Source organism: Aspergillus pseudoviridinutans (genome assembly GCF_018340605.1).
Source record: "Aspergillus pseudoviridinutans IFM 55266 DNA, scaffold_5, whole genome shotgun sequence".
Taxonomy (NCBI): Eukaryota; Fungi; Ascomycota; class Eurotiomycetes; order Eurotiales; family Aspergillaceae; genus Aspergillus; species Aspergillus pseudoviridinutans.
In genome coordinates, this window is record NW_025091285.1 from 372,951 (window position 1) to 397,137 (window position 24,187).

At 51.9% G+C, this 24,187-nt stretch overlaps 11 protein-coding genes across 11 annotated transcripts; 7 read left to right on the plus strand and 4 right to left on the minus strand.

Moving 5' to 3' along the window:
- Positions 1-205: 205 nt before the first annotated feature.
- Positions 206-1,663, plus strand: Asppvi_007226 (putative ribosome associated DnaJ chaperone Zuotin; the record flags this gene model as incomplete). The annotated part of the gene is made up of 3 exons (XM_043303117.1): positions 206-355; positions 420-560; positions 614-1,663. The coding sequence occupies 3 exons, from the start codon at positions 206-208 to the stop codon at positions 1,661-1,663; spliced, it is 1,341 nt and encodes a 446-aa protein (XP_043159052.1).
- A 1,150-nt stretch (positions 1,664-2,813) lies between these two features.
- Positions 2,814-4,168, plus strand: Asppvi_007227 (putative acid phosphatase; the record flags this gene model as incomplete). The annotated part of the gene is made up of 3 exons (XM_043303118.1): positions 2,814-3,005; positions 3,067-4,080; positions 4,133-4,168. 3 exons carry the CDS (start codon positions 2,814-2,816, stop codon positions 4,166-4,168), a joined length of 1,242 nt encoding a protein of 413 aa, XP_043159053.1.
- Positions 4,169-4,529: 361 nt separating this feature from the next.
- Positions 4,530-6,245, plus strand: Asppvi_007228 (Zn(II)2Cys6 transcription factor; the record flags this gene model as incomplete). Its single annotated transcript, XM_043303119.1, has 2 exons — positions 4,530-5,366; positions 5,418-6,245. 2 exons carry the CDS (start codon positions 4,530-4,532, stop codon positions 6,243-6,245), a joined length of 1,665 nt encoding a protein of 554 aa, XP_043159054.1.
- Positions 6,246-6,337: 92 nt separating this feature from the next.
- On the minus strand, positions 6,338-7,301 carry Asppvi_007229 (oxidoreductase, short-chain dehydrogenase/reductase family; the record flags this gene model as incomplete). Its single annotated transcript, XM_043303120.1, has 3 exons — positions 6,338-6,578; positions 6,627-7,205; positions 7,252-7,301. The coding sequence occupies 3 exons, from the start codon at positions 7,299-7,301 to the stop codon at positions 6,338-6,340; spliced, it is 870 nt and encodes a 289-aa protein (XP_043159055.1).
- Positions 7,302-7,886: 585 nt separating this feature from the next.
- Asppvi_007230 (aldehyde dehydrogenase family protein) lies at positions 7,887-9,494 on the minus strand (the record flags this gene model as incomplete). The annotated part of the gene is made up of 4 exons (XM_043303121.1): positions 7,887-8,000; positions 8,062-8,482; positions 8,567-9,039; positions 9,093-9,494. The coding sequence occupies 4 exons, from the start codon at positions 9,492-9,494 to the stop codon at positions 7,887-7,889; spliced, it is 1,410 nt and encodes a 469-aa protein (XP_043159056.1).
- A 296-nt stretch (positions 9,495-9,790) lies between these two features.
- Asppvi_007231 (type 1 glutamine amidotransferase) lies at positions 9,791-10,654 on the minus strand (the record flags this gene model as incomplete). The annotated part of the gene is made up of 3 exons (XM_043303122.1): positions 9,791-10,099; positions 10,150-10,376; positions 10,426-10,654. The coding sequence occupies 3 exons, from the start codon at positions 10,652-10,654 to the stop codon at positions 9,791-9,793; spliced, it is 765 nt and encodes a 254-aa protein (XP_043159057.1).
- Positions 10,655-11,107: 453 nt separating this feature from the next.
- Asppvi_007232 (glutamine synthetase family protein) lies at positions 11,108-12,746 on the plus strand (the record flags this gene model as incomplete). The annotated part of the gene is made up of 5 exons (XM_043303123.1): positions 11,108-11,525; positions 11,572-11,831; positions 11,879-11,931; positions 11,980-12,657; positions 12,716-12,746. The coding sequence occupies 5 exons, from the start codon at positions 11,108-11,110 to the stop codon at positions 12,744-12,746; spliced, it is 1,440 nt and encodes a 479-aa protein (XP_043159058.1).
- Positions 12,747-13,057: 311 nt separating this feature from the next.
- On the plus strand, positions 13,058-14,429 carry Asppvi_007233 (D-serine ammonia-lyase DSD1; the record flags this gene model as incomplete). Its single annotated transcript, XM_043303124.1, has 4 exons — positions 13,058-13,228; positions 13,284-13,400; positions 13,462-13,948; positions 14,020-14,429. The coding sequence occupies 4 exons, from the start codon at positions 13,058-13,060 to the stop codon at positions 14,427-14,429; spliced, it is 1,185 nt and encodes a 394-aa protein (XP_043159059.1).
- Positions 14,430-14,630: 201 nt separating this feature from the next.
- On the minus strand, positions 14,631-16,224 carry Asppvi_007234 (dienelactone hydrolase; the record flags this gene model as incomplete). The annotated part of the gene is made up of 3 exons (XM_043303125.1): positions 14,631-15,430; positions 15,480-15,917; positions 15,978-16,224. 3 exons carry the CDS (start codon positions 16,222-16,224, stop codon positions 14,631-14,633), a joined length of 1,485 nt encoding a protein of 494 aa, XP_043159060.1.
- A 2,417-nt stretch (positions 16,225-18,641) lies between these two features.
- On the plus strand, positions 18,642-20,561 carry Asppvi_007235 (putative MFS transporter; the record flags this gene model as incomplete). The annotated part of the gene is made up of 4 exons (XM_043303126.1): positions 18,642-18,858; positions 18,928-19,090; positions 19,149-20,210; positions 20,264-20,561. 4 exons carry the CDS (start codon positions 18,642-18,644, stop codon positions 20,559-20,561), a joined length of 1,740 nt encoding a protein of 579 aa, XP_043159061.1.
- Positions 20,562-22,349: 1,788 nt separating this feature from the next.
- On the plus strand, positions 22,350-24,145 carry Asppvi_007236 (putative phthalate transporter; the record flags this gene model as incomplete). Its single annotated transcript, XM_043303127.1, has 8 exons — positions 22,350-22,567; positions 22,620-22,659; positions 22,706-22,834; positions 22,884-23,001; positions 23,054-23,199; positions 23,244-23,461; positions 23,508-23,969; positions 24,022-24,145. The coding sequence occupies 8 exons, from the start codon at positions 22,350-22,352 to the stop codon at positions 24,143-24,145; spliced, it is 1,455 nt and encodes a 484-aa protein (XP_043159062.1).
- Between the last annotated feature and the right edge of the window lie 42 nt (positions 24,146-24,187).

The following is a 24,187-nucleotide window of genomic DNA, read 5'->3' on the forward strand; positions in this document are numbered from 1 at the left end:
AACATCTATCTTCGATCAATGACCTCCGAAACTCCCGCTTGTCCATTGGTCCAGGCGGGGGCGGGAAGTCGGGGCAGAAAAAATAAAATTGCCTTGCATTTTTCGTCGTCGTCGATCGTCAGCGGCACACAACTTTAGACCTCGTCTTTCACCCTCTTCTTCCCTTTTCGAAGTTACGGATACTTTTCCTCTTCGGATTATCACAATGGCTTCTCAGGTCATTAATGTTACTCTCCCGGCCCTTCCCCAGGCCTGGAGCGCCGAGAAGGATTTCACGGCCGTTGGCACTCTGTCTGCCACCACGCAGAGAAACCTGGAGCCCGTCGGCCCTCACTTCTTGGCCCATGCTCGCAGAGTAAGCACCCTCGTATCCTTTCTGCAACATTTTGCTTCGATCGGTGCGACTAACAAGTCTATAGAAGCGTCACCACCGTACTTTCTCCGAGGACGAAAGAATCCAGGCCCAGCAGAATGTCAAGAAGACTGAGGATGATGATGATGACGAGATCTCCGAGCCTGAGGACCCCATGATGCTGTCCAGAGATGCTAAGGACTGGAAGGTTCGTTCATTCATATTTTATCTCACTCTTAAAATGGATATTGACCTCTACAGGCCCAAGATCACTACGCCGTTCTCGGTCTGTCCAAGTACCGCTGGCGTGCTACCCCGGAGCAGATCAAGCGCGCCCACCGCAAGAAGGTCCTCCGCCACCACCCCGACAAGAAGGCTGCCCTGGGAGACCGCGACGAGAACGATAACTTCTTCAAGTGTATCCAGAAGGCCCACGAGTTGCTGACTGACCCCGTCAAGCGTCGTCAGTTCGACTCCGTCGATGAGGCTGCTGACGTTGACCCCCCTTCCAAGAAGGAGGTTGCAAAGCGCGGTTTCTACAAGGCCTGGGGCCCTGTCTTCGTTGCTGAAGGACGTTTCTCCAAGGTTCAGCCCGTCCCTCAGCTGGGTGACGAGAACAGCACCCAGGAGGAGGTTGAGACCTTCTACAACTTCTGGTACAACTTTGACAGCTGGCGTACATTTGAGTACCTGGATGAGGATGTTCCCGATGACAACGAGAACCGTGACCAGAAGCGTCACGTTGAGAAGAAGAACGCCAACGCCCGCCGCAAGCGCAAGAGCGAGGATATCGCCCGTCTACGTCACCTAGTTGACGACTGCCTTGCTCAGGATGAGAGAATCAAGAAGTTCCGCCAGCAGGCTCGTGCTGGCAAGGACAAGAAGCGTCTCGAGAAGGAGGCCGAGGCCAAGCGTCTGGCTGAGGAGAAGGAGAAGGCTCGTCTCGAGGAGGAGCAGCGCAAGAAGGACGCCGAAGAGGCCGCCAAGGCCGAGCGTGAGAAGAACAAGAAGGCCAAGGAAGCTGCCAAGAACGCTGCTAAGAAGAACAAGCGTATTCTCAAGGGCTCTGTCAAGGATGTCAACTACTTTGCCGAGTCTGGCGAGCCTTCTCCCGCTCAGGTCGACTCTGTCCTGACTGACGTCGACGTCATCATGGGCAAGATCGATAGTGAGGAGCTCGCCGCTCTGGCCGAGCGCCTCACTACTGCTGGCAAGGATGCCGCCGCCGTCAAGGGCGTGTGGGCCGAGGAGGTTAAGAGACTGGTCGACGCCGGCAAGCTCAAGGATGGCGAGGCCAAGTTTTTCGCTTAGATGATTGGCTCGATATAGACCGTGCTTTGTTTGTGAGTTTCTAGCGGATGAAGATGATCTACTTTGTCATGCATGGGGTGTAGATAGATCTGTCGCAAAATATGCAACGACTTGATGATAGATTTTAATTATCAACTTGATTTCGCCAACGTCCCTGACACGTAGCGACTGAGCGGTTCAGGCCCTCACCGGTTCAGCAAACCCTGGACTATTTGACCGAAATAACATTTACAATCTCATCAAACTCGTAAGCACCATGGTATGCTTGATTATCAGTCAGATATGCCAGGTACGGTGGATCTTAAGAGCTTTATCTTCGCTGTGGGTCATCTCTGCCGCAACGTGAACGATAAATCGACGATGCAGAAGAGGCGAGGCTTCTGGATTCACAAATCCCCAAGACACCAGTATGCTTCATGCATGAATATCTCATCTTCCGGTAGGTAATATGCAGTAGGCAATTGGTCCTTCATATTCCAAGCCGAAGCTAAACAAGATGCCGACTTAAGCGACGCCAATCAAGACAAGAATTCTTCAGCAAAGCTTGGAAAGCTTGGAGTTCTGATATGCACAGGACAACCACAACTCGGTACCTATGTTTAGCGAACATCGCTAAGCTGCAAGTGGTCAATGGCACGATGAATTGCCGGATAGAATGGTCCAAGGAAGGATTGAAGGCACCGCTGGTTGATGCCAATCACCGCACGTGCGCTCCCGAGTGGGACTGTGTTCCTTGCTCCAACGCTCAGTCTCCAAATCTCCACTTCCACCCCGTTATTAGCGTCATCTTGTATGTCCAGTCGCTGATAATGTGGCCGCAACGTGCAGTCGTCCCAGGAGATTGTCATCGACAGAAATGGTAGCGGGCGCACTGACGGCTTCGGGAATACGAAATAATTCTCGGAAATAACCACTTTCTGGCGGAATGTCACCCAGCGAGTTCGGCCCTGCAGAGATGGACCAATAACGTTCCTCCTGTATGCACCTCTCCATCAAGTTTGTTGGTTGACTTTGATGGACCTTATGATCCGAGCAGGAGCATCCATGGGTATATAAAGATTCTGTCGGCCTCAGCTCGAGGCAATACAGCTAGACTCCCCCGATCGGATTCCAATTACTTCCAGACCTCCCACAGAGACAGTAAGGCGCTATGTTCACTAACAAGTCTCTCGTGACCCTCCTTGGAGGCCTGTCGGTCGCTCTAGCTCAGACTTCCTCTGAGCAATATCCTTCTGCCGCGGAGATTGAAGCCGCTCAGGCTACTGTTCAGCCTTACTCCCCAGTCTCCAATGTCGAGGGTCTTGCCTTCAACCGCTTTGTCAACATCTGGTTGGAAAATACCGTATGTGACACACTGCTGAACTCTAGTTGCCAGAACTACACTAACCAGTTCAATATCGCAGGATTATGACAGCGCTGCCGCTGATGCTCACATGTCTGCCCTGGCCAAGAAGGGTCTTCTTTTGACCAACTATTGGGCCGTCACTCATCCCTCAGAGCCCAATTACTGCTCTTCCGCTGGTGGTGATAACTTCGGTATGGACAACGATAACTTCAACCAGGTCCCTGCCAACGTCTCTACGATTGCCGACCTGTTCGACACCAAGAATATCGCCTGGGGAGAATATCAGGAGCACCTGCCCTACCCTGGCTACCAGGGCTTCCGGTACCCCGAGTCCGGCCCCAATGATTACGTGCGCAAGCACAACCCTGCGATCCTGTTCAACTCTATCACTCAGGATGCCACCAGACTCCGTCAGATCAAGAACTTCACCAGCTTCTATGATGATTTGAAGAACCACCGTCTTCCCCAGCACATGTTTATCACCCCTAACATGACCAACGATGCTCACGACACCAACATCACCTTTGCCGGTACCTGGTCCTGGAACTTCCTGTCTGCGCTGCTTGAGAACGAGTACTTCACCAAGGACACTCTGATCCTCCTCACTTTTGATGAGAACTCGACCTACAAGATCGGCAACAAGATCTACAGCATTCTGCTTGGTGGTGCTGTCCCCAAGAACCTGATTGGCAAGGAGGACAACACCTACTACAACCATTACTCCGTGATCGCTTCCCTGTCTGCCAACTGGGGTCTGCCATCCCTTGGTCGCTGGGACTGCGGTGCCAACCTGCTCAGCCTTGTCGCCGAGAAGACCGGCTACGTCAACTGGGAAGTTGATACCAGCAACCTCTACCTCAACCACAGCTACCCCGGTCCCCTCTCCACCAGCAGTTACTCGCCGAAGTGGCCCGTTCCCCTGACCAAGGGATCATGCTCTGCCGGTCACGGCATCCTGAAGGCTGTTCACAAGACCTACAAGGACTTTGCTCCTACCTACAACTACACCAGCCCTGTCCCTTACGATGCGGCTAGCAAGACCAACGTTGGTGTCAAGTACACTCGCAAGCTGGTAAGTCTTCTCGACTACTCAGTGTCGGAGGAGTACTAACGAACTTTTACAGAAGAACGGCCAAGTTGAGACTCACATCACCCAGTAAATATGCTTCAAGAAGAAGCTCCCTTTAAGCCAGGCACATGTATATAATTATCACATGTTAGAAACAAACCGAATGAATGCTGTAGATATAATGAGTTGCTCTTAGTTAATATGGACTGAAAGCTAAGATTAAACAGGCATGTCAAGTGTTGTTCAGGTAGCAGAGTACAGGGCATCATCATCCAATCCTTGACCAGTTGACGGGATCTCATCTGGCCCCACATATTGCCCCATCTAGCACTAGCCCATTTCGGTATGCTTATCAGCAACAAGTCCCGTTTCCCCGCAAATTCCCCTTCTTCACTTCCAGACTCGACGCTAAAGACGTTTGTTTGATCTTGCTCTCCACCTTCTAGGCCCTGATGCCACTCAATAAACGCCCCCGGACAGAGCCGATCGTTCGTGTGCGAACCGGCTGCTGGACATGCAGACGTCGGAAGAAGAAATGTGATGAAAATCGGCCCGTCTGTGGCGGATGCACGCGAAACAAACTCAGCTGTCACTGGCCTGCTCATGTATCATCAAGACCTGGTGAAAATGACAGGGATGCGATACTGGCGCAGACTGATCATCAGTCACGCGGAAGTGGTCAGATGGACGAGGACGATATTATCCGTCAACACGGCAGCCCACAGTCCGTTCGAAGCTCAATCTCACATGGTGCCTCGTCGCATTCGCCCTTCTCGCCTGCTGTTTCTCCGACCTCACCTGCGCAGTCAGTGAGCCTGCCAGTTGTACCTCCCGCAGAGACGCTTGGGCTGGCAGAATTTGATGTTGCGTCGCTAGTGCCCATGGGCTATTCTCACCATCCTAGAAGCAACAGCCTGGGCTCGATTGGAGATGTAATGCCGCGTAGTCTATCAATGCTGCCTGGGTACAGTCCGGAGTCCTTCCAGTTACTGAACCATTACTTGGCTACTACTGCCGACTGCATGGCTAATGGATCGACTCCGGTGAACCCGTTCCTGGTCCAAATTGTTCCGCTGGCGTTCACCAGTGACCTTCTGCTGCAGCTGGTTCTGACGCAGAGTGCGGCTCATCGAGCGTTCCGTTGTCGCAATGACTCGGATGAGGTTGCTCAAAATCACTACACCAAGGCGCTGCAGTTGTTTCGCAAGGGTGTTACAGATTTTATTGATGGAAAGGAGTCGAACCCGCTTATGCTTACTGTTGGAGCTTTGTTGATGTGCTTTACTGAGGTGAGTTAGGTTTCCACGAGCGGTACGGAGGAAAATGACTGACGAGCTTAGACCGCCAGAGGAGACATGAATGGGACCATCTTTGACCACCTCTCAGCCGCGAATACATTGCTTATCCGTCTGCTTGCCCAGAGCGACACTGCAGTCCCGAAAGACCTCAAAAATTTTGTCATTGAGTACTACACCTATACTGCGACAGTGAGCATGATATCAATCGACGCGCGGGTCAGCCGTCAACTTTTCCTGAACTTTGACCTGGAGCAGCGAGCGCGCCAGCTGTTAGAATCGGAATACATCGGTAATCTCTGCGGCTGCTGGCTTGAACTGCTATTGATGATCCCGTGCATTTTTGACTTGGGACGGCAATGGATGATGGAAGATGGCCAGCCGGGTCTTCCGACTGCGGACGACATTGCCATGTTTGGTTCCTTGCAAGCACAAATCTTACGCTGGGCGCCTTATCCTTCGGTAACTCCCGAGGTATTCCTGGCAGGACGAATCTTCCAGCAAGCGATGCTACTATATCTATATACCTCGCTGGGGGCATTCTCACGGTCCGAGCAGGGGATATATCAGGGCGTTATTGATGCTGCGATCACAGACGCGATGTCCTACCTGCATCAACTTTCAGCTACGGCTCGTATCAACTCAGGACTCTGCTGGCCTATTGCTGTTGTGGGGTCGTGTCTGTCTGACATGGACCAACAGAATTCCTTACGACAGCGCCTGCACACAATGGTAAACACATTTGGTCTCGGGAATATGCAACGGACGCTACTTCTACTGGAACATATGTGGCAGGTGCCTCTGGAGCAGGCAGGGCCATGGAATATCTGTCGGGCTATGCAGCAGAATCAAATCTGGATCTCCTTTGCGTAACGGGTAACACGATAATTTCCAATTTGGCTAATTTACAGTCATCATTCATTGCATCCACCCGCCAATACAATCGGCGGACCCTGCATCCCTGCTTATGAGCCCAAGTTCTTAGGCGCTTCCGTGGCAGGACCCTCAGGTGTCACATAAGCCTTGGTCAAGCCGCCGTCCACCACGAAGTCTGCGGCATTGACGAAGCTGCTCTCGTCGCTGGCCAGGAAGATGACGGCATGGGCCTGTTCGATCGCCTCACCAAACCGGCCGGTGGGAAAATGGACCTCACGACGGAATCGCTTCTCCTTGTCGTCTCCAAGCCAGTCCTGCAGAAGCGGGGTGCTGATATCATTAGCTTTTACCCGTGATCATGGGATCGGAATGACATACTTGAGAGGAGCCGGGCACAGCGAGTTGAAACGGAATCCCTCACGGGCGTGGACGATGGCGAGTTCACGAGTCATGGCAAGCACAGCACCCTTGCTGGCGGTGTACGCAAGCTGAGGCGTAGCCGCGCCAACCAGGGCAACCATACTAGCTGTGTTGATGATACTGCCCTTCTTCTTGCCGTGCTTGCGCAAGCTCTTGACCGCGTGTTTCGAGCCGTACCACACCCCCTTGACGTTGATATTCATCGTCAAGTCCCAGATAGCCTCTGGTGTCTCCTCCGAATCTCCATCCTTGGGATGCATGATCCCCGCATTGTTGAACATCACGTCCAGACCGCCCCAGGAGTCGAGATGTGCCACCGCCGCCTCCACCTCGGACTCCTTGGACACGTCGACGACACGGTATTCCACCCGGCCGTCGTGCTGTGGCACGACCTCGTGAACCTTGGCAATTGCCCTTTCGAGGCCTTGCGCAGAGATATCGGTCATAAGGACGGAGGCGCCCTCGCGGAGCATGAGAATCGTAGTTTCAAGCCCGATACCACTATCCCTCGTCAGCTGGCCGCTATCTTCTTTTCTCCTTGGAGCTCACAAAATCGGGACATATGAAATATGGAAAAACATACCCAGCAGCGCCGGTGACAACGGCGTTCTTTCCAGCGAGTCTTCCAACCATTTTGTCTGAATTAATGTAATGGTTTTTGTATACCTATCAACCACTCGATCTGAAATAATTATCTAGTATAATCAACAAACCAACCCAGGATTCTACCATCTTTATACCCAATCTATCCAGGCCGAGGTCGGTTCCGTGAGTCCCACAGTAGCTGCGCGGTGAGTTTATCTCTCCACTTTTGTCGCATACTCTTCAGCTCTTGTTTCTGTTACATGATATCGCGAGGCACGTGGAGTGGCCCTGACGATAAGCGGAGCCGCTGAGAGGTCACGCGCGCAACTGATATGGTAGCTGATAAGGATAGTGGGGTAGCAGGTAGCCCCGCGGCGCGGTAAAAGACCGCGGGTGGGGTAGGTAGCTTGCGCGGTTATTTTTTTCTGGATATGGCCAGAGGGTCAAGCCGCGCAACAGCGGCACTGGACGACGATTGCGATGAGTTACACTGTATATTCACTATGTTCATGGCTTAGAGTGCACTGCTTTGAAGCAAGATTGATGACGTACTGGTATTCGATTGTAGAGAGCAAATTAACGAGATCGAAGCTGACATTCAGTATATACAGTTCAGTAATTAACTAAGCTAAGCTAAGCCTGCTCCTCCTTGATATGGTAGCTCTTCAATCTATAGAACCCATCAAACGCATGCGGACCAAGTGTACATCCCAATCCGGAGTTCTTCCATCCAACCCACGCAAGGTCCTATTGCCTCATTAGCACTCCATAAATCCTCGGAAAGCAAAAGGGGATGTGATGTACGTACCGGACTAGGATAATCACACCGGTTGATAAACACCGTCCCGGCTTCAATCTCAGCAATCAACTCCTCCCCGCGCGCGATGTCTCTCGTCCACACGCTGGCGGTCAGCCCGTACTCGCTATCGTTCATGAGCGCGACGGCCTCCTCGTCGCTGGAGACCTTCATGATGGGGAGCACGGGGCCGAAGGTCTCGTCTTTCATGACTGTCATGTCGTGGGTAACATTTGTGAGGACCGTGGGGACGATGTAGTTCCCCTCGGGCTTCTGCGAGGGGAAGGAAAGGAAGGATTCGTTGGAGGGAGTGGCGTTGATGGCGCCCTTGGAGAGCGCGTCGTCGATGTGCGACTGGATGGTTTTCACTGCGTGGCGGGAGATGACGGGGCCGGTGGTCGTGGATTTATCGGTGGGATCGCCGAGTTTGTACCTATATTGTCATTGCAGGTGTCAGTCTACCTCTTTTCTGTGGAGAGATAGAGTGAGGCGAGGCTGGACGAGTGGCAATTCTTACGTCTTGAGCTCCTTCTGCACCTCCGCGACAAGGGCATCGTGGACGTCCGCGTGGACATACACCCGTTCAATGGAGCAGCAGCTCTGGCCCGAGTTGAAGACCGCGCCGTCGACGATCTGCGCTGCGACGTAGGGGATGTCTGCGTCGGCGCGGACGTACGCCGGGTCCTTGCCGCCTAGTTCTAGGTTCACGGGGACGATGCGGCGGGCGGTTGCTTCGCGGATACGCACGCCGCCTGCTGTGGAGCCAGTGAATGAGACGAGTTTGATCTGGGGGAGTTTGACGATCTCGTCGAGGACATCGAGGGAGCCAACGTGGATGATTTGGAGGACGTTGCGCGGGAGGCCGGCTTGGGTGAAGTAGGTGAGGAGGCGCTCGCCGATGAGGGGCGTTTGCGGGGAGGGACGGAGGATGACTGTGTTTCCGGCCAGGAGGGCTGGGACGAGCGTGTTGATCGTGATGAGGTAGGGATACTGTGCTTGTTAGATACAATTGAGCGAGGCGATCTTCTGGAGAAGGAACATACATTCCACGCTGTCGCGATCAATGTCGGTCCAACGGGTTCCTTCTTCACGCTGCGTCTGAATCCCTTCTCCGGCTGTCCTGGGTGTTCGCGCAGGCTGTCGTCTGCAATTGCCAGGAGGTAATCGGCGCGTTTGCGCATGGTCTCGATCTCTTTTGCGCTGTAGGCAATCGGACGGCCCATCTGCGTGGTGAGCTCATTGCTCAGAGTCTCAATGTTTGCCGCGATCAAGTCGAGAGCTTTGACGATGATGCTTTTGCGCTCAGACAGAGTGCTCTTCTTGTATGATTTGAATGCTTCATAAGAGGCTTCTGCGATTGCGCGGGCCTCTCCCAGAGAGGTGCCCTGGTGTTCGAAGATGACTTCGTTCGTGGAGGGAGATAGGGTGCGAATCTGGTTGGCCATTTTGGTTGGATTGGTGGTGTAACAATATGTGAGGTTAGATTCTATCACAATTGATTTGACTGTTCACTTATTATACGGAATGTCCTGTTGATAAGAATAATTATGTCCTCACATACTTCGTTATTGTCGGCGCGGTCTTCATAGCGCTGTGGGGAATATTGGAGAGCGCGGTAAATGTGTGGGGATATTGTTTACTCTTCCCTTGCCTATTCTCTTGCTGTGGATACTTTGAATCAATTACGAGGTCACATTAATGGTTGAAAGTTCGGACATCATTTCGCTATCTAATCACTCTGCTATACATGTTTGACTACAGGATCATCAAGAAGGAACTTGCAAATCGCCTCCCCGACAACCGATCCATCATGCGGTTTTCCAGCTCGCGATAAACCGTCCTTGGACAGTTGGTCATCCAAAATCCCCGTGGCATGCCGTGTCTCAATCAGCTTGCTGACCACAAATTCATCATACTCCGGATGGCCTTGGACGCTAAAAATCCTTCCAGCGCTGTAGAGCCCTTGTATCTCGCAGATGGAACTCGAGCCTAAGTTAACACAGCCCTCTGGAACTTCATAGGCGATATCACGATGCATCTGATGGAGGGACTATTCCAAGACAGTCAGCAAACGTCCGATATGCAAAGCATCCGACATACCAGAACGTTCTTTGAGAATAGTAGCCTCCCAGTATCAGTCAGTATAATCGGCTCCACTGCAATCTCCCATCCTCTGTCGCTGCGACCCACGCGGGCTCCTAGCGCACGCGCAATGATCTGATGACCGAAGCATATCCCAATGATGGGCTTCTTGTGTTTTTCGTATACCTCTTTAACATAGTTTGTCAATTCGATGATCCACGGCTGGTCTGAAAAGGCATCGTGTTCTGCAATCCTGTCAGCTGTTGTTGCGGTCATCTCCTCTAGAAAACGTACTGCTTCCGGTCAAGAGTATCGCATCACAGTCATCAGGTTTGGGAAAGACGGAGTCGTTCACAACATCCCATTTGGTGATTTGCAAGCCCACCTGCGAGTCAAGTCCCTGCGCTTTCAGACCTGCTTTGAGGAGATTCTCGAAAAGGTCCCCATACGTCCCGTAGCGGTCTTTGACGGGCTGAATGGGGGTGTCGCACTCGAGGATTGCTGCACGAAGAAGACGAGTCATGGTGGATACTTGAAATCGATGCTTCTGGAGATAGTAGATGATTCTTTCTGAGCTGCCATCATGATAGATGATATCGAGTTGGTAATAATAGTACGCAGCTGGAGTATTGATTCCCCAACGCTTATCGATAAGCGCGGTCTTCTTATCGCCTTTCCCCTCACTCCTCACCGAGCGCGGTCCCCCATTATTGCTGAGACCCCGCGGTTACTATTGAGTTCCCTCACAAGTTGCAATTGAGATGGAGACCTTGCTTGAATTGCATCGTCGCGGGTAATTCCATTGGCCAATGGCTTCTTCTCGCGAAAGTGTGGCCCAAGCTGCTGGAGCAATGCGGCATGTCCAGCAAGCTCCACAATAGCATCGATGTTGGTCCGTCTTTTAAGAAGCTCTTGAAGACCTTTTGCTCTGCTCAGTCATATTTCCTCTTGTATTTGAGCTCATACTATCATAAACATGTCACAGGATACAATCACAGTAGAGGATCTCCCTCGCCTTCTTGAAAATGACATCAGCGTCAAAGTCGCTGGCATTGACTGCGATGGCATCCTACGCGGAAAGGTAATGGCCAAGGAGAAGTTCCTCGGCATCGCGCAGAAGGGCTTTGGCTTCAGTTCTGCAGTGTTTGGATGGGATATGCAGGATGTGCTCTACACTACAGATGCAAAGATCGCACCTCCCGAATCAGGCTATGTCGACTTCATCGCGGTGCCAGATCTCAGCTCCTATCGACGGATACCGTGGGAAGACAACATCCCTTTCTTCCTGGTGCGCTTTGTCCAGAACGAGAAGCCAGTCACTGCAGATGGTCGGAGTATGTTGAGATCGATAACGGACAAGCTTGCGGAGGCAAAATGCCAGGCTATGGCTGGAGGTAAGTTTCGTGGTCTCGGGCCGAGTATGTCAACTAATGTGTGCAGTTGAACTCGAATTTATGAACTTCCAGACACCTTCACAAGACGGATACGCCAATGGTTCGCAGACACGCGACGTCGCTGCCTTTCTGGAAAGAAATGCACCTAGCGCCCTTCGTCCGATGACTGCGGGCAGTTTCTCGTACAGCGCGACACGGCCGGTAGCATTCAAGAAGTACTTTTGGGATATCTTCAACACCAGTGCGCAGTTCAACTGTGGGATCGAGGGGTGGCATACGGAGGGAGGGCCAGGTGTCTACGAAGCGGTTAGTGAACTACATACGCATGACAAGTACGTTGCTAATCAGTACAGGCCCTCAAAGTGTGTAATGTTACCGAAATGGCAGACCGGGTGTCCCTATTCAAGTAAGTTATTGTCGGCGCCGCTCAAAAAACATTTTTCTAACTTGTTAGACTTCTGACGAAGTCCATCGGAATCGAGCACGGAATCACCCCATGCTTCATGGCAAAGCCCATGTACGGCCAACCCGGCAGCTCCGGCCACATCCACATCTCCATCTGCGATCTTGAGGGAAAGAACCTCTTCGCCAGAGACACACCTGACCCCAACGCCCCCTGGTCTGATGCTGCCAGTCTGTCAGACATGGGCCGACAATTCCTCGCCGGCCTCATGGAGGCTTTGCCGGATATCATGCCCCTGTTCGCACCCACGATCAATTCCTACAAGCGGCTGGTAGAGAACTACTGGGCTCCTGTGAATATCAGCTGGGGTCTGGAAGACAGAATGGCGTCTATCCGCATTATCACGCCGCCGGTGTGTAAGCCCGGCGCCACGCGGATGGAAGTGCGCATTCCTGGCGCTGATCTGCATCCACACTACGCGCTCAGTGTAATCCTTGCTGCTGGATGGCGGGGAATCGAGAAGAAGCTTGATATCAAGGTGCCGCCGATGTCGGCGTTGAAGCAAGGTGATCGGCCGGAGCTGCTGCCGAATACGCTGGAAGAAGCCATCAAGCGATTCAGCGCGCCTGAGAGTATTGCGCGGGAGATGCTTGATGGGGAATTCGTCGATTTCTTCACTGCCACGCGAGAGCATGAGCTCAAAGTATGGAGGGAGGCTGTAACCGATTGGTAAGTTATCACTTGTCAACCTTGAGCTTCCGACCGATAACTAACAGTTTATGCGTAGGGAATTCAAGAGATATATTGAGACTGTATAGAATGCAGCGTTCATTAGCTTGTATTATGAAGTTATCCACGAATGACAGATATTTCCAAGTATTTGCATAAGTTTTGAATTTATAAATTATAACCTAGAAAACGCATGGTGGTTACACTCTAGATACCACTTGTACCTTGCCAGTTGGCCCCAAATGTAACCTCGCCCAATGCGGGGAACTATTTATAAACCCCGCACCGCCAGTTGACCAAGTCAACAATCACCTTCTCTTACAATTGTTCCTCAAATTTCAGAAAGAGATTGCCTCATACCCCAACATTATATCTGAAAAATTACCTATTATCCTACGCAATGGACTTCTCCCTGCAAAACCACAAATCCTTCATCGGCCGTCCAGCAACGGACCTACCCACCCCATCAGTGGTGCTCAGCAAACCCACCCTGGAACGAAATATCAAACAACTCCTCCAGGATGTCAAAGACTTGGGAATCTCCTTCCGACCGCATGTCAAAACACTCAAGGTACCCACCTCTCCTCTGTTCCTTACCACTTTACGGGCCTACCTAACCCTTCCAGGCCCTCGAAGTAACCCGCATGATGCTCGGCAACGGCACACACCGCAAAATCGTCGCCTCAACCCTCTGCGAGATCAGGGGCGCCTTCCCCCTCGCGGAGGAGGGCATCCTCGACGAAGTAAGCCAAGCCCGCGTCTCCCTCCAACAACAAGCACTAACAACCAGTGCGAGGGAAAAAGTGTCTCTACGGCCTCCCCATCTACCCCAGCGCGCTCCCCCAGCTCGCAGCCCTCTCATCGAAGCTCAAAATTGTCCTGATGATCGACAATGAAGCCCAGATCGATGCCCTCAAGGCATTCGCCCAGTCTACTGGTCGTACGATCCCCTGGCCCGCCTTCATTAAGGTTGACGTCGGCTCGCACCGCGCCGGCCTGGAGAGTTCCTCGCCTGCGCTGCGCAGACTCGTGGAGAAGGTGGAGGGCTCGTCTGCAGCGGAGGTGTACGGGTTTTACTGCCATGCAGGACATTCGTATGCGTGCCGGACGGAGGAGGCAGCGGCAGCGGTGTTGAGGAGTGAAGTGGATGGTGTGGTTCGTGCGGCGGAGTATCTTCATAGAAAGGAGGGAAGGAAAGTGGTGGTGTCGTTTGGATCGACGCCGACGGCGCACGTGGTGAATTCGCTTCGAAAGGCGTTGCCGGAGGGGATGGAGGTGGAGTTACATGCTGGTATGTTTGTCTTTAACATCTTCGGGTCGACGCGTTTGATGCGAATGCTGGTGCTGATGCTGAGTGTGTAGGAAACTTCCCCGCCAACGACCTTCAGCAGGTCTGTACCGGCCTCGTGGCCGAAGACCAGCAGGCGGTCCGCGTCCTGGCGGAGGTGTGCAGCGTGTATCCTGAGCGTAATGAGGCGCTTATCAACGCGGGGACGGTCGCGCTGACCAAGGAGACGAGCGAGGTGGTGGGCTTTGGGCGGGTGACTGACCGGCCTGGTTGGGCGGTTGTGAGGATGGCGCAAGAGCATGGGATTTTGGGGCTGACGGATGCGTCGGCGGGTCAGAGAGTCGAGGAGGTGTTTCGTGTGGGCCAGAAGGTGATGCTGTATATCCAGCATGCGTGTATTACTGCTGCCCAGCATCATGTGTATTACGTTGTTGATGAGGGGGATGTGGTTAGGGAGACCTGGGTTCCGTGGAAAGGATGGTAGTTACTGTACGCATAGGATAAGATTGATCATTATAATGGATATATAACACAGATCACAAAAGCCAGAAAAATAAACAAGATCCCAGAGAAGTCGTACATAAAGGAGTGGTACCTCGAACGTATAGCAATCTGTTCACGGTCACAGTCATGGTCACGGTCATAGTCATAGTCATAGTCGGATCCATTGCCAAGGTCGAACTCATTAGTCGTCATTTTCTCCATCATCATCCTCCACGGATGCTGTTTTTTTCCCATTGCTCCCATTCGTAACCCCGTTCCCATTCCGTTCAGTCTCCGTCTCCTCCTCCTCACCATCTGCCTCATCCCCTTCCTCCGGCCCCGGCCGCGACTGGCGCTGGACACTTTTCCCTTTAACATTTGCCGGCTTCACAGAGTCTCCCGCCTCGCTCCTCAATTCTGCTCCGGACTCCTCCACGAGCTCGTTCTTCCCATGCCTGCCCTTGTGCTTCGCATTCGCCGCACGAATCAGTCGGTTATGGTAGTGTCGCTGCTCCGACTCCGGGTCCTCGGTCAGAATCCTCCGTGCGGCCTCCTTTCCGACAACCGGCAGCCGATCGACACCCTCCACTCCCTGCGGCACGAGCTTGGGGTCCAGCAGTCCGATCTGGACGAGGACGCTGGCTTGGTCCCAGTAGACGTGTTCCGAGTATAGCTTTCCGCAGCGCACGCTCACGACGCTGACAAGGATCACTTCGACTTTCTTGTTGGTTGGTGGAACACCGGGCAGCATCCAGGGGATCTCCTGGGTGTGTTCGAATGAAGCGTAGAGCTCGTCTACGACGCGGTCAACGCCGATAGTCCGTGAGAGAAGACGCAGCCGCATCGATGGTGGCAGCTTGCGGAGGAAGTGATGTTCGTAGAACCGACGTAGGTCGCGCGGTCCAATGCCTCCGCTCATGGTCGGAGCGTAGGTGACGTTTGGGGTGAGATGGTCGACATACTGCTCCATTACGTTGTTAAGATTCATAGAGAAGAATCTCGCTGTCGACGTCAGTCATCAGGCTTTTGCATCGAACCCAAGGCAACATACCCTCCAGATGTTCTTCCCACCGCTTCTCAAGGTCAGTCTTGTCTGTAACTGTCGACCGTATCACCTGCAGCGAGCGGGAAAAGGCCAACTCGGCTGCCAGGCGATCGTACTCTTCCAGGTCGTGCTCTGCAAACCCCGGCTGCACGTTATCATAAGTGTAGGCTTGGTGTCCAATGTTGAGACGCTCCCCTGTTCCAATGCCCTGGTTGATCCGTCTCGTAGTTCGACGCTTCTTCCCTTGCAAGCCCAATGCCGTGGGCACGGTCGTTACATCTACCGTTTCACCAGCAAGATGTGTCAAGAAGCGGACGGAGGGAGGGAACGACGAGCGCGGATCGGGAATGTTGGTTGGATAGTATGATACCAAAGCGCTGAGACGGCTAGCGTTTGTGGGTTTGAGATAGAAATCCAGACAGAAGGAAGCGGCATCACCGAATGCTATTGCCAGTTAGTTTATATACTCCAGTATACGTGTATTGGGATACGCAATGCACCCACCGATAACGGCATAGTTGACCCCTACGCCCAATCCCTCCTTGACGGACTTCAATTGACTGGTATATTCCTTCCCTCCATCATTATACGGAAGGTACATCACCTCAAAACCCTCATCCTGCCATTGACGAATGAACGCAGTGTCAAAGTCCGGTGTTTCGGCCGTGATGCAGATACGAGTCTTTGCTAAGCTGGAGTTGTAGAGAAATCCTCCGCTCGCACCACCAGCGTTGATAGTGAGGAGGGACATGATCCTCGGGTGTTGTGCTGAAGGTTTGATCAAAAGTCCTGGTTGTTGTATACGCCGTATATATAAGGGGCGAGCCCACGTGGAAGAAAAGGATGACAATGAGATTATGGAAGAATGTCCAAAATTCTGAATCAGTGGTTCGAAAGGGGATTATCTACCAGATTATTTGGTTCCGTGGACTGCGCTGCTGTGCTTCCTACGTCATCCCCAATGAAGCGACTCTCCCGCAGCCACTACGTCATTGTATCTTCACCAACATCATCCGATTTCTGCTTCACCTCGATAGGCTCAACTGGTTGACAGAATATTAAATGAAGTGACAGTTGTCATTCAGAACGATCAAGAAGGTTGATCTTCTCGTGCACGACTTATGCTGTTCACAACTGGGTCAAGAGGAGAGATATACTGATGTGATGGAAGCTCGACAGATCCAGCAACAAGATTGACGATACCAACGACACCAATCTAAAGTCGAAAGACAGCCATACTCCACATGCCGACCTAAGGTATGGACCCAAGTTGTTTGACAGTGGCGAATGCCTGTCATGTACGGAGTAGAGCGGCAGAGGAACAGGTAATTCGTTGTTCTACCCATGGATGACACTCATCTCCGTAGTGTCTCAGGCACCCTAATCCTCCGCTCCTCTGTCTCTCTCGTGTTATTGCTGAGAAGCACACATATTTCCAGGCAATCAGATCAGGTTTTCGATCACCCTCGATGTGTCAAATGATGCGGTGGTGCGTTTGATAATGTTCACAAAACTAGATTCAGCAACGCATGTTGGAGCAAACGCGTACACCAGTTCGTCTTGAGAATATATTTCTATTTTCTATCGATACATCACTGTTTAGCGACGCATAATTGTACTGCACAAATATTAAGGATGCACAAACAGTGAACTCATTATTAAAGCGCTGACTCCGTACACTTTTGTCACCTAAAAATAGTTCTCATGTCTGTGTACAGGGTACAGATAATCGCGCCTTGGCGTAAACGCCCTCACGACTAGCATGTGAGTCGATATCTTCAGCTCCAGCGTCAGCAGGCCCATCTGTTATCATCTCCATTACACTGGCTTCAGTCGATATCGCTTTTATTTAACCAAGCTAATATCCACTCACTCTACAATGGATTCAGACAAGGCATGACATAACTTCCCCGCCTAACCTTACCCCGGACCTACACGAGATGCTGACAGCTACCCTCCCAGAATCTACCTCCTCCTCCCCCTTACAACGATGGAAGTCCTTTGAACATGGAACCCAGCGCGCCAAAATATACTCCGTATTCCGATGCTCCTCCTACGAGCATCACGATTTCGCCCACATTTCAGCGTTTAGAGCTGGATCCCCGCGACACGATCTACCCTTCCTCTCCCTCGCCTGCTCTGGCGAAGAAAGTCGGGCGCTTGTGTTGTGGTGTTCTTTTTGGGTTTGTGATAGCGGTGGTGCTTTTTCACGTGTGGCTTTATTTGGCGTTTCAGAGCTGGAGGTTTTAATCGCTGTCCTGTAGCCGGTCGGTGTCTTGTGTATATAGGAAAATGGTATGTTTTGATTAAGGACTCCCAAGGTGTTAATGGAAGAAGTCCTTTATGGCCGAGGTCTCGCACCACCGACCGTTCAGTATCTATGACATCTCCTTTTCACTATCACTTCCCACGGCAAGAACTGGTCAGCATCATCGAAAGCTCGCATCATGTATGAAATTGTCGATGACAGCTTGTATGCGTCGAGTTCTGTAGGTTTGACACTCCACTCAGGCGATAGCGCATTTAGCGGTCGCAAGTCGTATTACAGCGGAGAAGTTGGGCAATTCCGGCTGCTTGGTACATCGCAGAAGATCCATCCCGATTCTTTAGCCAATTACTCCGTACTCTGTATTCATCTAGAAAATTGTCAATGTATATCGTAGTGACAGGTTTGGAGATATTTCAGTCATCCCTAGGACAGGTGTGACCGAATTGTTGTCGATATCTGATGGATCGCTGGAATGATCGATAAGATGCTCACATTGACCATGGTTAAATGGTCCTTTGGTTGATAGTGCGATGACGGCAATTGGTCCAGTTCTAGAGCTGTGAGCCGAGCTCAGCTCCAATAGGTGAAACAGCCATGAATTGTAGCCGAAGGGAAATAGTATCATCAATTATTTAATTATTAGCTGAAGGAAGACAAGCTGTCAGTCATTAACGTCATATGCCCCATCGAAAATTTCTTTCTGTGGGGTTGCTGTGAGCAGGGAACATGACCGAAGCTTCGACTGGCGGGAATGAGTAACCTTCGCGCCCCTCATAGGTTCCAACCATCACCGCGCTTTCAATTCTCAACGCACGTCGCAATCAGAGGTATTATCTTTCAAGAGAGCATCACGCTCATCTCGTGTTGGGTTTACTGACATTGACCAGGCGTCAAAGGCCATGTCTTTGGTGCAACATGTCTCTGCAATTGACGGCGTGGACCGCGAAATAGAACCAGACCTTCGTGACGATGAGACCATAACCACCTACCATGACGAATCCTTAGTGCCGATCCGACGCAAAATTAGCTACGATGTTCTACATGAGCGCCAACAACCGGTGACAGATGTCAAGTCGGGTACTCCGGCGTACGAGGTCTCGACTGCGATTAGACTTGGTATGCAGATTCGTCATTTTTGCTTTTCTTCCTTCCGTCGATTGAGGATAGGACTCTGACCTAGTTTAGTCCAGGTCATTATCACGATCCTCGCTTGTTGGTTCGCGTCTGGAATTGTGTTCGGCTTCGCTGCTCTGAAGCCTGTCCTGATCGACCAAGGCGTCTACCGCGACCTTTGCACGAAAGAGGAATTGCGCGATGGTGTAGAGGTTTGCTTTGAGCAAGATCTTCGGTATGTTCTTTTTACAAGATTATCTATTTTCTCCCTTGGCTGAACATCAATCCTTCAGGCTGAATTTCTTCTTCACCATTGGCTCCATCACCGCCAATGTATCTGCTCTGCCGGTCGGGACCATCCTCGACCGATATGGTTCGCGCCTGTGTGGCTTCATCGGGTCCGCTCTGCTTACCGCTGGTAGCTTGTTGATGGCGCTTTCATTTTCGCGACCGGATTTCGATGGGTACATCATTGCCAACTTCTTCTTAGCTCTTGGAGGGACATTCATCTTTGTGCCCTCGTTCCAGATCGCGAATGCGTTCCCCAAACGTGCGGGCATCATCGTCGCTCTGGTTACTGGCGCATTTGATGCGTCCGCTGCGGTGTATTTATTTTACCGAATCCTCTATGACAGCAACCCGGAGACTTTCACACCGCAGAGGTTTTTCCTAGGCTACGTGGCGGTTCCGATCTTCCTTCTGGTTGCCTTGATTACGATCATGCCTGCGAAAGATTATCAGTCGTCGCATCAGCTGGAAGTCAAGATGGAACAAGCCAAGGATCCTACGCGGGATATCCACGAGTCAGACCAGGAGATTGAAAGCGACTCGGAGCTGCGACGGGTGCGAAGTAAACGAGCCGAAGAACGCATGGACGATATGCGCATGATCGACCGAGTCCTGGGTGATGCCGACGAAAGAAGGCATCGCGAGGAGCAGGAAGAGGAGCGCCATGCGACCAGTGTCGTCTGGGGTGTCCTCCATGGCTTGCCCGCACGCAAGCAGATGGCCACGCCGTGGTTTATTCTGATCACCATGATGACTGTCCTGCAGATGCTGCGGATGAACTACTTCATCGCAACCATTCGGGCCCAGTACGAGTTCATGCTGGCTTCCGACACGCAGGCTGAACAGATCAATGAGTTCTTCGATGTCGCCTTACCGGTGGGTGGTGTCTTTGCCACTCCGTTCATCGGTCTGCTCTTGGATCATTTGAGCGTTCCGAACATGTTGACGGTCATTGTCATTCTGACAACGCTCATTGGAGCCCTGAACTCGGTGCCAGCAGCTTGGGCCGGTTACACCACCGTGACGCTATTCGTCCTGCTGCGCCCTCTGTACTATTCAGCCATGTCGTAAGTTTTTCTTTTTCGTCTCCTGTATACTTTCGTGGGCTGACCTCGGCTAGGGACTACGCCACCAAGGTGTTCGGCTTTGCAACATTTGGGCGCGTGTACGGGACCATTATTTGTGTGTCCGGCTTGGTGAACTTCAGTCAATACGCGCTGGACGCATTGACACACGGACCGTTCGACGGCAACCCAATCCCTATCAACATCTTCCTGGCAGCCGCTGGGTTCGTGATAGGTACAGTACTTGTTTCCTATGTGCAGATTGCCGGTAGACGCTTGAGCGAGAAGAGACTGGCCTTGGAGGGGGAGGAAGAGCGAGAACGATTAATTCCGATTGACGAGGAGGATGTTTGACCTTTCTCTCAGGTCTGCGATGATTAACTTTATTCTTATCTGCTATGCGATAAGAGTCGTAATTATTATTTGACGGATAGACTGCCATGCTGCCAATATACTCTGGATGTCTTCTACCTAGTTTTACCTAGGTCGGACATCTGCCTGGCCAGCGGCCACATGGCCTGAACCAGAACAACGACCATAGTTAGATAGCTACCCCATTCTTAGTCCTAACACGGTATCAACCAAACTCAAATCGAAACTCAATTTCACAGATGTCTGACTTGCTCAGCTCTCGGCCGGAAATCTCCTAATCACCCATTCACAGGACCCTCTACACCATCTACGATTGACAAAGTGGCCAGTCAGTGGACAGTGGAGACTMCTAAAACTCCCGACGACAAGCCACCTGAAACTCAAATCGCAAAATCCGGGGTAAGCACCAGAACGGGTAGATATAGGCGTGGTCCTGTCAGGCGATTGTCTGATCTCGGTTGCCAGATGGCAAAGTAGTTAACCAGCAGGGAAACTCTAAGCTTGTTTACGAGGTTGCCAAGGTGCGCCAAGTCTGCCCAGAAAGTAGTCTTTTGGTAGTACGGAGTAGCCTGGTTCGCTTTCATTCCTGTATATTTGATAGGTGGTATCTGGCTGTGGTGGATTGGTTAGCGGTCTGGGCTGCGACTAGGCTGGAGTCCTGGGCCAGGACACGGGGACTTGAAGAAAGACAAGGGAATCCTGTGCTGTGCTGGATAGTTGCATTTGCATTTGCATGCATTTGGGAGAGTTTTGGCCAATAGAGGAGTACCTTGATCCTGGTATGGATTTAAGGTTGATATCTAGAGACTAGACCAGGGTTGTGCCTAGGTTATGGGTGAAAATGGACAGGGTTTCGAGATAGCTGCCTTATCTAAATACCTAAGCTACATAGCTACAAAGGAGACGCAAAGAGAGGTAAAAGAAACCCCTAAAGCAGCCACAATTGGGTTTGACAACTTGGCGCTGGTGAACGCGGGGTTCTATACTGAAGTTGAACAGGCACTCTGCTAGTTGCTGAAGACACGTCGACTGCGGAGTGTGGAGACGGACATTAGTAGAGTGGCGATTGGCATGGGAATGTCTACATGTTAGTGTCAAGTTGATTGAGTCCGTACCTTATCATACTTGGTGTCGTACAGTCTTCCAAATGAGGTTGTATCTGCAGGACAGCGACCAGAGCTTTCCACTCATCCATCCATGGACACAGACCGTTCTATTTCCTGCATCCATCCAGATTTTCTCTTTTACTCTGCTCAACCTCCATGCTCCACCTGACCGTGTAACTTCCATCGTGAAACCTTAAACAGCTTGGTCCTGATCCCGCCAAGCTGCCAAGGGCCACTGTTAATGTCAAGTGTCTCTCTTCCCCCGCATCCAGACCTCTCCGGATCGTCGTGGTGCGCCGCTCTCCACATACCCCAGCGAAAATGCTGAGGAGCAGTTTTGGTTTCCCCTATTTTGCCTGAGCTGTACTTGCCAGCACCGAGGTATTTTGCCAAACCAGGTCGGCTATTGCTCTGTTCTATTTTGCGCTGTCGGTAGTTGTTTGTGTCTACACTCCACACGCACGAATTAGAATCTGCTGAGGCTGGCCAGATCGGAGGTGCTTCAGATAGAGGGGCAATTGTCTAAATCGTGCTATTTGACTCTCATAGGGTCTGCGATCTGCAAGGTATATCTATCTGTGTCAGTCCCGCCGATCTGAGACTAAACCAGCAATCCTGACTGACAGCTCAACCGCAATTGCAGAAACCAGACAAAACAACCGCAATGTCACCTCCTGCCAGCGAGAAGCCTGGCAGCGTGGAAAATATCGAAGATGTCGGCCAGCGCGCTCTCGACAACGTTGACTATGACGAGGAATACTCGTACGAAGAGCAGCGCAAGATCATCCATCGCATTGACCGGCGGCTGGTCACCATGACGGGTCTCGCATACTGCATCTCGCTGATGGACAGGACGAATCTCAGTATGGCTGCTGTGGCGGGGTATGAGACCTTTGACTTCATCAAATGTGTTGGATGATGTTAACTTGAGCAGTATGATCAAGGAGTTGGGATTGCATGTCGGAACGAGATATGTATGTGTGACGTCTCGATTTCAAGTACCTGACACTGACTGAATAGTCCGTCATTGTGCTTATATTCTTCGTCCCCTATGTCATCTTCCAACCCGCCATGACGGTTATCACGAGAAAACTGGGTCCTACATTCTTTCTGGGAGCTATTGTCATTTCATGGGGTGCAATCCTGGTCGTATGTTTCCTCGTTCAGATCGGGGGTCATCAGCCTAATCGCGAGACAGGGAATGGGCTTCACGAAAGATTGGAAGCAAATGGTTGTATGTCGCGTGCTGCTTGGTATTCTGGAAGCAGGGTACTTTCCCGGCTGTGTGTACCTGCTTTCCAGTTGGTATGTCAGATGTAAGTGTCCCTTCGCCCCGGATGGCTGGTGCAGTGTACTGACTTGATCTAGATGACGTCCAAAAGCGCTTCTCTGTGTTCTATCTTATCGGATGTGTTGCTTCAGCCCTGGCGGGTATTCTCGCTTTTGGCTTGTCTCAAATGGCTGGTATCCAAGGCCTGGGAGGCTGGAGATGGATCTTCATCATGGAGGGAGTGGTAAGTTGAGCCCGTAAGACCTAATGCCAGTACTGATGATATAGATCACCGGAGTTATTGGAGTCTTGACCCTTCTCCTGCTCGTCGACTTTCCCGATCGCGCACACAAGTCCTGGCGATTCCTCAGCGAAAAAGAATGCGCCTTTATCGTCCGGCGCATCAACCGGGACCGGTCCGATGCTGATAATGAACCCTTTACTCTAAGACGCTTCCTCACCCCCGCGCTCGATCCTAAGATTTGGGGCTTCGCAATGATTTTCCTGTAAGTTTATTTCCGGCAGTGACTACTCCACCACTGACCATCGCAGCTGCACGACCACCGTCACCTACGCCATCGCATACTTCCTGCCCATCATCCTCCAAGAAGGCATGGGCTACAGCGTCGGCGCCTCCCAATGCCTCGTCGCACCCCCCTTCGTCTTCGCCGGCATCGTCATGTTCGCCTCCGCCTGGGTCGGCGACAAGTACCGCGTGCGAGGCGTGCTCGTCGCCATCAACTCCATCCTGTGCCTGATCGGCCTGCCCATCCTGGGGTTCCACTCGAATAACGCCGTCCGCTACTTCGGCGTCTTCCTCGCCACGGCGGGCGCCAACGCCAACATCCCCGCCATCATGGCCTACCAGGCCAACAATGTCCGTGGCCAGTGGACCCGAGCGCTCTCCAGCGCGACACTAGTGGGATTCGGTGGCATCGGCGGCATCATCAGCAGTCTGGTCTTCCGGTCCCAGGATGCGCCGGGATATCGGCCAGGCATTTGGACGACTATCGGGTGCGCCTCCCTTCTTTTCCTCTTATTTCTGCAGTAATACTAACTGAGGCAGCTCCAATATTCTGATTCTGATCATCGTGGCGGCTATGAGCGTGTGGTTCCGCATCTGCAATAAGCAGGCGGATCGGGGGCAGCGGATTATCGAGGGGTCGGCTGGCTTTCGGTATACGATCTGATCATCTAAATGGATGATATGACTACCTATCGTGGCTTTAGCT